The sequence below is a fragment of the Brachycentrus maculatus genome, unplaced genomic scaffold, assembly GCF_059751285.1.
Source record: "Brachycentrus maculatus isolate JH-2025_06_01 unplaced genomic scaffold, ASM5975128v1 h1tg000458l, whole genome shotgun sequence".
In the NCBI taxonomy this organism is placed as follows: domain Eukaryota; kingdom Metazoa; phylum Arthropoda; class Insecta; order Trichoptera; family Brachycentridae; genus Brachycentrus; species Brachycentrus maculatus.
The window spans coordinates 182,256-196,376 of NW_028281205.1; the positions used below are offsets into that span (position 1 = coordinate 182,256).

Consider the following 14,121-nt stretch of genomic DNA (forward strand, 5'->3'; position numbering starts at 1 on the left):
TAAAATAATTTTGATATTTTATGACAATAAATCAAAGAGAACTAATTCATCCATGCCTCGAACCAAATTTAAGTGCAAAAAATTATCCATAGGTGTTGATATAAGTACGTTAAGTTGAAAAACGACTATGCATGCGATCCGCAGTCAACGGTACTTCTATAAAAAACGACAATAGATGCGATACGCAGCTTACGGGTTAAAATTTTGGATTATCTTTAATCAGGAGTTAATTTTATTAATTTTTTAATATCTCTAGTGAATTCAAGCATTTCGTTTCGGATTTGAACACTCTCACTTGTTATATTTTCTCATTTTTTATATTTTCTCATTTGTTTATATTAAATATGCTACTTACCTTATGTTTTCCTCATTTATTTCTTTTTAATATGCTTCTTGTGCCGATTTATTATACCTTTAATATTATTTTTATATTTTGCCATGTATTAGTATTACTTACTTACTTACTTATAACCCTTATCCGCACCCAATGGTGCATAGGGCACTGCATCGAATTGACGCAGTATTATCTTGATCATTACTTACATGAAGGCAAGGTGATCACTCTTGCGCTTCAGGAACCAGTCCAGGGTAGTATTAAATAAATATTACGGTGTAAAATCACTAATATTTATTTTCACCCCCCCCTGGGAATCGAACCCGGGACCTCCAGCACGGTAGCTAAACACGCTGACCATTACACCACGGAGGCGGACATTAGTATTAGTATTAGTTTTAGTTATTTAAAATAATAATAATAATTTGTTACTTTATTAATTGTGTTCCAGTCTTGTTAACCTTAATCCCATGTCCCAAAATGAGAAATAGAAATTACTCATCGGGAATATTATATATATATATGACTTATGTATGTCATACGTTTTAAAATAAATAAAAATTAAAAAATATATTTAGAAGTTCCAAGAATTAGAGATGTACGGTTGTCAATGTGGTATAAGTGATTTCTTCACTGTTATATTTATTCAATATTACCCTGGACTGGTACCTGAAGCGGAGGGCTGATCACCTTTCCTTCATGTGTAAACGATCAAGACAACACTGCGTTTATATGACGCAGTGCCCTATGCACCATTGGGGTGCGGATAAGGGTTTTATTATTATTATTTATGGTTGTCAATTGTGGGTAGAATTGGTGAATGTTACACGCGTGCAAAGTGATCACTTAAACCAGACTGTGACGGTCATAAGCCCCGTAAATGCACGGGCATCTATGTTAAGATATCAAAGAATAAAATAAAATAAATAAGGGTATGTCTAATTTTTTTAAATGATGTTAAAAAATGGAAACAGAATGTGAAAAAAAAGGTATGCAGTTGACAAAAATTGATGAGGCAATTGGACATAAAGATCCATCGGATTTAGTGGTGTCTTATTTAGAAAATATGACAAGACGAAGAAGACAAATGAATGAACTATGTGACAGATTTTGATTGATATAAGATATTGGATCCATTGTGTCAATTGTATTGTTGTATATATTATATTCTTTTTAGGGATCAAACTAATTCATTCATTATCAACTCTACATCGTAATCATATGGGAGAAAGTGACCAAGTGCATTTTTTACAAAAACGTGATCATTGACTATTTGATATTTTACTAGCTTAATATTACCCTGAAAAAATCCCAAAGGATTTCAAACTTGAAAGTATAATATATTGACTTGTTAAAAATGACTAACGGCATTGATGTTTATTTTCTTGCCAAGCAAAAGTGACTTAAATGGCCCTCCTGAACATTTTACGTTTTGTTAGTTGGTCACTTTCTCCTGTACGACTACGATATAATTTTTAACTAAATATGCTATAAAGCCTTGTACATAAGCAAAGAGAATTTTCTAAGGCAAATAATAAATACTTTAAAAAAAAACAACAAATTTGTGCACTAATTGCAGTGATTATCTTCAAATGATCGAATCCAAAAACCTAAGTAAGTACCGACTAATTCAAAGAACTTTTATTATTACTATTTTATAACAACGATAGTTCTTGTCTAGAAGTTTTCACTAAATTTTCACGATACAACAATAAAAAAAAAGAATACAATTGCGTACGAAATACATACCAGCGTACTTATATAAGGCTATTTAAAATATATTTGAAACCCCTAGTAGGTATGTAATATATTTTTGATAAATTTTCAAATTCAAATTTAAAATGGCGATCGATTTCTGTGTCAAAAAGTCACAATTCAATTAAAACATATTTATTTTGTTTAATTATTGTTTTAAAAACGAACGCTTTTAAATAAAAAACATTTTAATAATTACGGCTAATCTTTCTATTATAATCATTGCAATTTTGGGATTTTTTATTATTTTATAAACGGCCGTAGCAAATTTGTACAAAATAAATTACATGTTGTATACTTGATAAAATACAGTAATATGTTTTATCTTTTTAAGTATATTATTAGTTCGAAAAGTACTTATCTAAACAAGGATGAACATATAAAAAAACAAGAAATTATGCATTAGCCTGAAATATTATAATTATTATAAGTAATGGTATGAAATAAATGGTAATTAAATACGTATACAATTTATTCACAAGAAAGTGTGATGGCTATCAAAGTAAAAAAAATAGGAAGATAGCTTTATGCAAAGCAACGCGAAATATGGTTGTGCAATTTATAACTGTCAAGAAAAAATATTATGGCACTTTATTGCGAGGTTTCATACTTAACGGAAAATAAACAAAGATTTTTGTGAGTGTTGTCAATCGCAAACAAGCGACACACCATAATTCTTATTTTAAAATAATCCTAAATTGTACATATTTGGATATCAAAATATCCATTATCAAAATGTGTAATAATTTGTCTAAAAATCTTACCTTTTAAACTGCGTTTCGAGTAATTTAAATTTTTATTTAGAGTCGAACGCTATCGACCGACTCCAGACATTTCCACATCCGCGATCAACGGAAAAACGCACTTAAAAACCGAACTAAAAATTTATTTATAAAACTCTTTATCTATTAGCTACCTGCCGTTATCAAGACATTGTCAATTATGACAATAAATACACACCAAGGGGGTAGGACTACGATTTTAATAACAAAATGAACGGACGACAGGTGACTTATAGCACATTAACACACGCAAGGTCACTAGGTAAAATAAAAAAAATATTGGCTATAGTAATTTACATCACTAAATTATCTTTAAAATGCCAATAGAATTAAAACCACTAAATGCTAATCACCAGTAATCCTCGGATTGACGACTGTTGACGGATGGACACTTAACCATAGACTGACTGAAAAGATACCACGGTCATAAAAATCTCGTATGAATCGAGTCCGTTCATTTCATTGCGGTAGGTACCTTACTTGGACAAAAAAATCCAATCAATTTATTTACAAACATTTTTTTTAAATGTTCAAACAAAGATTATTTTTAAAAAAAAATCCTAAATAAACTCTAGGTTACCTCGTTACAGTTTTCTTTTCTTACATTATAAAATTAACCATTTTTTCGTGCATCACAATTTGTATGATGATTAGTTTACTTCTTTTACAGTGGGGACTGACTGAAGCCATATCGTCGTAACGTAACACGTTACGATGCGAGAATTCTTATAGTCAGTACAGCGAGCCGAGCGCTCCATCCATAGTTAAAGGGCTCGCCGCGAGCGACGTTACGACGAAATCCTTCGGCCAAATACATTCTTTTATGGTCAATCTCCATCCATCCCTATCCTTTGTTCGTATCTTAACCCATCCGTAAATCAGTTTTTTTTAAATATGTATACAAATACACTAATAGAATGTTTCCCCGCAAGTAAAAAAGGTGATATGGTTTTTCAAACATTGAAGCGCTAATATTTTGCACCTGATAAAACGAGAACGAACGTAGAAATAATCTTTATGCAGAAAAGGGTAGCACGCACTAAACAGATTTATTTTTGTGGTACAAATCAGTCCGACCAATACTACTCCGACTAACGCTCATGTTTTTTCATTAAATTATAATTTTTACTGCTTTACCTATAAAAATGATAAATTTAACTATTATCAAATGAAAAAGTGAAAGTAAAAAAAAAATATTTGACACTGGCTAGAACACTATAAGGGTGAAAGCCATAAAAAAGAAGAAGAAGATTGAATATACGTTTGCTACTGCTGTCAGTGTCAATTTGATAGGTGTGCCGTCTTGCCCGTGACTGTGTTTATATCTGAATCACTTTGTTTCTTCTGAAAATAATAAAAGTTGAACGCGAAACATGTCGTCGGCCTGCGTCAAAGTGTGCGACATACAGGACGAGGTGAAGGAAGCGCTCAGGAAGTTCAGGTTTCGCAAACACGACAAGAATTCCGCGCTCATTTTAAAGGTGGACAGAGAGAAGCAAGAGATCTGCGTAGACGAGGTACTGGAAGGTGTCGAGCTGGAGGATTTGCAGGACATCTTGCCGAGCCATCAACCGCGGTTTATTGTCTACAGGTAAGCGATTTGTGCAACTTTTAATTCATGATTCTTCCAAATCAACTCGGGCCTATGAATTTTGACGTGTTGATATGCAAATTTATCCGCCAAACAGGTTCATGTGTCATCTTTTGATATCGATGAGTAACGACCATTTTATCTAACACTATCTTATATATTCCTAAATGAAAGCTAATTGTAGCAATTGTGCTGATAATAATAAAAAATGACTCTCAAAAATGGTTGTTTTAATTAAAACTGTTTTGTCTTTTATAAAGCATGAAAAAACCCAGTGATTCGGCACATTATCTTAAATTGTAACTTTTGTTTAATTAGATTTATATTATCCACTGACACTTGGTGATGGAATTGCATTTTTAATATATTATTAGATTAAAACCAAAATTTTTAGCTTTTCCACTTTATTTTTATTTGACCAGCGACCGGGTTTCGTCTTTACCGACATCATCACACTGGTGGGAGGCTATACAAATTGTTATGTTATATATAAAACAAGGCAGGAGTTGATAACCATGATTTGATATAATTTGGTTGAGAAATTAATTTTTTAATATCATACAATACTTAAATTCACTCAAATTAAATTAATTTCTCAACAAAATTATCTCAAATCATGGTTATCAACTCATGCCTTGTTTTATATATAACATAACAATTTGTATAGCCTCCCACCAGTCTGATGATGTCGGTAATGACGAAACCCGGTCGCTGGTCAAATAAAAATAAAGTGGAAAAGCTAAAAATATTGGTTTTAATCTAATAATATATTCTATTATATTTATATTTTTCTAAATTTTTAAACTGATTTAAATTTTTTTAAATTTAAGTGAAACTTTAATTAACATTGGATAGATATTACATCAAAGTGACTAAAAATTTATGAAAACATAACTTTTAATACTGTTTTTCTTTAAAGAAGAGACTAGCTCTTGTTGTTGTCAAACACTGCTTTTCTGCCTATATAGAATGCACGCCTCTGCTACCAATAGTATGTAAAAGACACTTTAGAGGATTTTCCGCAAACAATGTGTAAAAATACATATTGTATTGTTGAATTTTGTTAAATTTTTATCTTTGTAATATAATATTTGTCCGCCTCCGTAGTGTAATGGTCAGCACGCTCGGCTACCATTCTGGAGGTCCCGGGTTCGATTCCCAGGGGGGGTCAAATAATTGATTTTTAAATAAATATAAGTGATTTTTTCACTGTAATATTTATTCAATATTACCCTGGACTGGTACCTGAAGCGGAGGGCTGATCACCTTTCCTTTGTGTGTAAACGATCAAGATAACACTGTGTTCATATGAAACAGTGCCCTATGCACCATTGGGGTGCGGATGAGGGTTTTATTATTATTATTATTAATATAATAATGTAAGTGTCACTATTATATTACAAAGATAAAAATTATATATAAAATAACTTAGGTCCGCGCGTAGGTCATACGGGTTATCGCGGAATGGTGAAGAAAAACCGCGCGTATCACATACGTTCGTATGTGTAGGGCTGTTAAACCAAGGCACAACTGAAAATTGTCAAATTTTTGATATATGTCGTTGTTAAAAGGAGTGAGCGATATGTATAACATCCACACCTTTGTTGACCGGATTAGAATTTAGTGGTTAATGTGCCGCGTGTTATTGCAGCTACCGGATGGCCCACTCGGACGGGCGCGTCTCCTTCCCGATGTGCTTCATCTTCTACACGCCGCGCGACAGCCAGATGGAGCTGCAGATCATGTACGCGGGCACCAAGCTGGCGCTGCAGCGCGAGGCCGAGCTCACGCGCGGCCTGGAGGTGCGCGAGATCGAGGACCTCACCGAGGACTGGCTCATCGAGAAGCTGACCAAATAATAGCAACCCGCCACCAGTGCAGCGGGGTCGGATTTCAGGCGCCTTATCAACAAGATCCACCGGCGATGAGCGTACTACTGCCGGCTGTCAATCTTTCATAGGCTCTCGGCGATGTACAAACAATTTCTATCATCCATCTATCCCCTTTATTCTGTAATCATTTAAGTTTCACCTGGTAAATACCACTGTTTCTTAACGGCCTTGTCTCTTTCTTGTCGGCCTTTTTATTTTGTTAACCCATACCCTAATTCGAGGGCATTTTTAAATATAATAGCTCCACAAAACGAAAAAATATAGTCACAAAAAGTGGGAGTATCCTTGGAAAACCGTCATAAATGAAGGATAACGACTGACTGTCCCAAAAAATATTAGCAAATGACAAATATTCTATCACCCGAAATGACAATCTATTTTTCCTAGATTATATCTAATTAATGGAAAGTTTTATTGAAGAAATGTTGGTCAATATGTTGCGATGATTAACAGCATTTGTCTGAAATGTTTGTTGGTAGAATATAGTTAACCCTTTCCACTCTGACCATTTTTTCTCATAACTGATAAGGGACACTCTGTCTGGCAATTCGTATGACCATGTTAATTAAGATGAACTGTATTTATCTGAAATATTTTTTGGTAGAATATACTCGGGTGATAGAGAAATCAGTCATTAAAGTTATACCTGCTGTGGGCCAGACATTGTGGCCCACGGAGCTGCCTACTAGAATCATACGGGCCAGAATGTCTGGCCTACAGAGTGGTAAGAGTTAATTTCAGAGTTGTGTCTTTGGGACGTTGAAGGATGAAGATGAGGTAGAATCTGTTTCTTATTGTAATTGATTTAAATCTCACATATAACAACAAAAACGTGTAGAAATACTATAAATTTTTAATACGGAAAGTCATAATTTGTAATATTTTGATCCAATAGAAATTCTTAAAAATATAAACCCATAATTAACAATACGACAGTGACCAAAGCCTCCCCTTTATTGTCTATGTTCCCACTGATACAAAATAAGGAACAGCTCCTACCCCCTCTTCAATCTTCAACATCCCAAGGACAGAAATCTAAAATTTAGACCTAGCTTCACATGCGGTGTTTGAAAATGATGCGGAATGCATCGAAACACGTGTCACGATAGATTTTAAGAAATAGTAGTATTTACCAAGTGAAACTTTGACTAAGAATGGATAGATATAACCACAAAGTGACTGCCAAACCGATTAATGAAATCTGTTTAAAGATTGACTTGTTTTAATTAATTTCTTAAATTTCATATCTGTTCAAACAAGATGATTGTCTTTTTAAAGGTGGATACTGACCGGAGCATTTCATCGTAAGGTAACACGTTACAATGCGAGTGTTCAGGCAGTAAGTACAGCGAGCCGAGCGCTCCATCCATAGTTTGGGATGCTTGCTGATGCTCGCCGCGAGCGATGTTACGACGTTATGTTACGACAAAATGCTCCGGTCAGTCTCCATCTTAATGTCATACTGGGCAGGGTTTGAAAAATGTGGTACATAGTTTTTAATGATTTTTGTTACGATTCCTCATTTTGATTGTAATTAAACGTGTTGAACCCCAAGCCTGCATAACCCTTTGTATCACGGCCTCAAATCAGCAAAATATTACACGACGACTGCCACGTCAGTCACCAATGACCGACACAACACATTCCGATTGCGCCTTGACGGCCACCGGTGACTGACACTATATACTTTATTTTGACTTGATTTTTTGAGCTGTCAAACACATCGCTCATTCCTTTCAACAACGTCATATATCAAAAAACTTGATTTTTCAGGAGATCGTTTTTAATGTTTAAAAATATAATGTAAAGTATTAAAATAAGAAATATCACTTACTGAACTTTTTACTGTGCAACAGATCTTTTAAGGTAAAACCTGAATGTTTTTTCTCCATTTGAAAAATATTTGGTATATTTAAAAAATAATTAAACAATACCTTTTCTTCAAAATGCAAAAACAACACTTTCTCCCCTGTAGCGGTAAATATTAAGTAAATATGCCTCTTTTGCTGTGATCTAGTACATTTTCTGGGCATTCCAAAAACATGCACAACTGAAAATTGGCAATTTTTTATTTATGACGTTCTTGAAAGGAGTGAGCGACATGTGCTGTGTAAGTACATAAATTGCTATTCAGAGTGGATATGAGGGTTCGTTTGTACTGGTCAGGTGAATGACAGTGCCATCTATTGGATTATTCTAATAGATGGTGCAGTGTCTATAGATGCCTATTTCCAATAGATTTTAAGTTTCAATTTATTTTCAATAGATGCCTATTTTGGACATATGAATAAACTTGGCTATTTGCCATGAAATCATATCAATACAAATATAACTATTGTATTTGTATGTATTTTATGAAATAATACCGTCGAAAACATTTTTGAACATTTTATAAAAATCCTATTGGCAATCAACTTGTTGAACACTTGTTTATGGAATTTTTATGGTCTTCGCCTCCGTAGTGTAATGGTCAGCATGCTTGGCTACCGTTCTGGAGGTCCCGGGTTCGATTCCCAAGGGGGGTAAAAGAAATATAAGTGATTTTTCACTGTCATATTTATTCAATATTACCCTGGACTGGTACCTGGAGCGGAGGGCTGATCACCTTTCCTTCATGTGTAAACCATCAAGATAACACTGCGTTTATATGACGCAGTGCCCTATGCGCCATTGGGGTGCGGATAAGGGTTTTATTATTTATTATTTTTATGGAATTGTTTACGGATTAATTAAAATCTACTCTTATAAAAAATTGTATCAATATATATCGCTGATTCTTGGCACATTTTATGTGCTTTATTTTTGGTACTATTTTTTTGTTGGTTTCTTCTGATACCTTGTCTTCTTCAGGGATGGATAGGTACTAAACTCATAGATAAATATTCATAATAAGCCAAGTAGAGGCTTATTGAATGACCAAAGACAGTACTAAAAATAAAGTAGTCAAAAACAAAGTTTGTGTTTTATTAATTTTTATAATGTCTTCTACAGTAAAATACAGCTTCTTGATAAAAATAATATCTTTTTCATCTTCTAATTTGTATATTTTTTACAAATTCTTATTTTATTTTATGGTATTTCGTAAATAAGATCAAGACTACAATTCGCTGTACAGAGTACAATCTTCAAGTTATTTTTTTATTTTTTTATTCATAGGGTGGTGAGTGATGTAATTCTTGCAATAAACTAAAATTACTAAACTATTTTTGAAAAACCTCCCCGCAAGCTATAGGGATCAAAATATGCTTTTTATTTTTATTCGCAAAGTATAAACACACTATGAAAATTTGTGCTGTAAGAATTAGTTAAGTATTAGTCAATAATATTTGATGTATGTACAGGATTTATGTATCAATTTTAAATCAAACACAGATTTTTTGAGTCTACTAAGTTGTATTTTATTAACAAAAACACATAAAAAATTATATTGCGACAATTGTTTCGCCTTGTTAGGGCATTATCAAACGAATGTGAAGATCAAATGGACTACGGTCCTTATGTAGCTATACAATTCTAAGTGACAGTTTTAACACGTGCAGCAATAATTTATGGGAGACAACAGTAGCTAATGGGGGATGTAGGTTAGCTACTGTTGTCTCCCATAAATTATTGCTGCACGTGTTAAAACTGTCACTTAGAATTGTATAGCTACATAAGGACCGTAGTCCATTTGATCTTCACATTCGTTTGATAATGCCCTAACAAGGCGAAACAATTGTCAAAATATAATTTTTTATGTGTTTTTGTTAATAAAATACAACTTAGTAGAATCAAAAAATCTGTGTTTGATTTAAAATTAATACATAAATTAAAATGGAGTTCTACAAATTAAACGCCAAATCAATAAATATGTACAGGATGGCGCAAAATCAATTACTCTATCGGAAGATGTTATATTTTTTGCAAATGGCATCCTACACTAATCATATTTGACATTTGTGAACTAGACAGCTGCAGTACACAAACAGATTGATAAAAGGGACACAAATATGTATTAACACTGGCGGCAGCCACTTGAAAATATCAACTTTTTATCAGAAAAATTGTAATGGTCCAAATAAAGACTTCCATCGCTCAAGATCATTTTTTTTATTAAGTAAAAAAGTTATTACTATTATTGTTTGTCGGCCTCCGCAGTGTAATGGTCAGCACGCTCGGCTACCGTTCTGGTAGTCCCGGGTTCGATTCCCAGGGGGGGTCAAATAAATATAAGTGATTTTTTCACTCTAATATTTATTCAATATTACCCTGGACTGGTACATGAGGCGGAGGGCTAATCACCTTTCCTTTGTGTGTTAACGATCAAGTTTATATAATGCAGTGCCCTATGCACCATTGGGGTGCGGATAAGGGTTTGAATGAAGAAAAAAGTTATTCTAAAACAAAATTGAACGATTAATTTTGCGCCACCTTAATTTTTTTTGTATACTACAGCCAAATTCACTAATTTCAAATATGATTGACGTATGACGCCATTGTTTAAAAATATAACATCTTGCGATAGGGTGATTATTTTGTGCCACCCTGTATTAATAGTTTGTCTACGGGATGATGTCCCGGCATTTACTTAACTGAAGTAAGTTAGCGTAATATAAGTGATGTTGTAATATTTTATACTGGCTTCGAGACAAGTGAGCATAAACATGATTCGTCCAAAGCTGACTTTACACTCGCAAATCATATATTCATGCAACGAGATTCAATCATTTATTTTTTGTAATTTTTTAATTCATTATACACTGACATGAAATACTGTATCAATACTGTGAGGGTATAATTTTAATCCTTTGGTTACCGGGACTTTTAAGGTAACTATGCCAGAAAAACCACAATTTAACCTTTTAACCGCGTCAACTTTGTTCCTGAGAGACGCCCGTACGCGGCGGTATTTCACCATTTTTAAAATGATTACTTTTATCATGTATTTAGTTAAGAAACCATTTATTTTCCTAAACAAAAACGTTCAATGGGATTCATTGTGCCTTTTTGGTACTCTATAATACACGTGTGTCACATTATTCTTGAAATATATTGTAATATAAACAAATAAGATCGTAACATAAATAAATCTAAGCACGCATCGTGTGTCACTCTTACCCACTGGGGATGCGTAGCGTCGAGAGTGAGACAGATATAGGGCATGATTATGGCGCGGACTAATTACCGACCGCAAGAAAAATCAGGGATCTGTTCTTTTATTTATCCTTGTGATGTTACAAATTATTTGTCAGATATTTCAACAGATGTCATGAGGCCAAGGATTGACGTATTATTTTATCCAAAGTTCCACACCATGAAAAAATCCCTCCAAGTTGAACTGAGGTTCGAAACTTGGAGCAATGTAAAAACACAAACGGTTATGTCAGCCGCGTATGGGGCAAGTTTTATGAAAACACGTACGGTTATGCGAACCGCGTGGATCCGGTTAAACATGAATAATTCTAAAGTAAAATGTGTTTGACGATTTATAAACCCCCCTTTACCATTATTTTATCTTCAGCAGGGCGAAAATATGTGTCGGAGTTTAGTTAACTAAATGTATGCTACGTTATAAAAAATCACTAACTAAATGACTAACAAGTAAATGCTGTTTGCTTATTTTCCATCTCCTTTTTACGTCGTATGCATAACACTGAAGATCAAACGACTCGCCAACATACTTGCCGACATCCGGTGTTGACAGAAATAGTGTAGGGGTGCGTGTAATTAACAATTTTTTTTTTAGTTGTCCAATATACATATGTATTATATTTTTATCAATTTATTGCATATTTTTTATTAACCTGGACATATGAAAATGTATCTTCTTGAATAATGTTAAATTATTTTTTTAAATATACTTAATATTTTTCAAATGGAGAAAAAACCTTCAGGGTTTACCCAAAAAGATCTGTTGCACAGTAATAAGTTCAATAAGTGGCTTGATATTTATTTTTAACACATTTTAGTATATTCTTAAATTTTAAAAACAATCTCCTGAAAAATCAAGTTTTTTGATTTATGACGTTGTTGAAAGGAGTGAGCGATGTGTCCTACCCGTAACCCGATATTGTTTACATTTGACGTATTTATACGTACCGCACGGTTAACAGTCTAAGCCTTTTGAATCATTATCATCCATACACCCCTAGCGCATAATCCTCATTCAATACATTAAGTGAATAGTAGGGTAAAATAATGTTATATAAGTTCTAATTGATAAGTTAACTTGCCATTTCACTAAATAAATATTCCAAGTCTCGTATCATAACAGAATCATTAAGAGCAACTATTTTTTGTGAAAAGAAATGATTTTTTTTAGTAGATAAGTGTATTTTTAATATATTTAATGCACAATTTTGCACAAGTGCGCATAGGGCGCTGCAAAAATTTGCAGCATTCTCTTCGTTATAGTGCCAGTCCAAAAAATGTTAAATAAACCTTTTTTTTATAAATAAAAAGAAAAATATTTTTGTTTTTATTATTTATAGAAGTACTTTAATTTAAAACGTTTTCTGTTAGCGTAAGAGGCTGATTTATAAAATAGGTATTTAATTGTGGTAGAGTGGGTTCGAACCCAGAAACTCTGACTCAAGAGTCCGCGATGCTAACCATGGGACCACAACCCGGCAGTAATTTTTGTAAGATTTTGTTTTGATTTTCGTTTTATGCTTTGACACAGCTCTGTGTCTGTCCGCCGTGCCTGTGGAGGCCCCTGTGTTCCAGATAATGTCAGGTTGGAATCAGATCTAACTGACTAACTACTAATCCCTTTCACTGCCTGTAGGCAAAAATAATGATGGCCATATTACAACATTTTGAGTGTGTCCAAATACACAAATCTGGATTATCTCCAATTATATGAGTTATTTTTCATATTATTTTTTGACATCTCATCAAAGATGAATAATAAAATGGATTTGGACCTCACATACTAATAAAAGAGTTTCTGTTCAATAAAAAAGCTTCTTTTCATCTAACCAATAGACGTCTCTAGTGAAGTTCTAGTGGTTCAAGAACTGTGTTTCGAAATTGGTTCATATATATATAGAACTTCCAAGAATTTGAGTAGTGTGGTTGTCAATAATGGGTAGAATTGGTAAATGTTACACGTGTGTAAAGTGATCACTTAAACTAGCCTATGACGGTCGTCAGCCCTGTAAATGCCCAGACTTACTTTACACACGTGTAACATTCACCAATTCTACCTATTATTGACAACCACACTACTCAAATCCTTGGAAGTTCTATATATATGAACCAATTAATGATATTTTCTGGCGTTTCTCATGTATGTGATTATAATCCAGGATTCGGACCTCACACATATACACTAATAAAAGAGTTTCTGCCCAATAAAAAGCTTCTTTTCATCTCACCAATAGATGTCTCTGGTGAAGTTCTAGTGATTCAAAAACAATGTTTCGGCTTAAACCAGCCTATGTCGGTCGTCAGGCCCGCAACTGCCCAGACTTTCATATTCTTCTTCATCTTTGATGAGATGAGAAAAATAAATGCTTTTAATCCATCGACATACCAGCTACCATGTCTTAAGGCGACTAAGAATATTTTACATATTTTTACATATGGATTGGTTGGTAAATACCTTAGCGTAATGATATAAACAATTCCTTAACCAAAAGACAGATACCAATATCACAACCTGAGTTGTGTTCTAATTTTAAGAAGTAGTTTGTGTAGCAACTAAATTTTTATTCTGTGTTTTATAAAAATATTCAATAAATACATTTTGATATTTTTGTATTATATTATTTATCATATCGCTCA

The 14,121-nt window shown here is 33.4% G+C and overlaps 1 protein-coding gene across 1 annotated transcript; it reads left to right on the forward strand.

Annotated features, from left to right (window-relative positions):
• The first annotated feature begins 4,148 nt into the window (after positions 1-4,148).
• LOC148302381 (glia maturation factor-like) lies at positions 4,149-6,627 on the forward strand. The gene is made up of 2 exons (XM_088271695.1): positions 4,149-4,462; positions 6,114-6,627. Exons 1-2 carry the CDS (start codon positions 4,245-4,247, stop codon positions 6,319-6,321), a joined length of 426 nt encoding a protein of 141 aa, XP_088127821.1. The 5' UTR covers positions 4,149-4,244; the 3' UTR covers positions 6,322-6,627.
• The last annotated feature ends 7,494 nt before the right edge of the window (positions 6,628-14,121 follow it).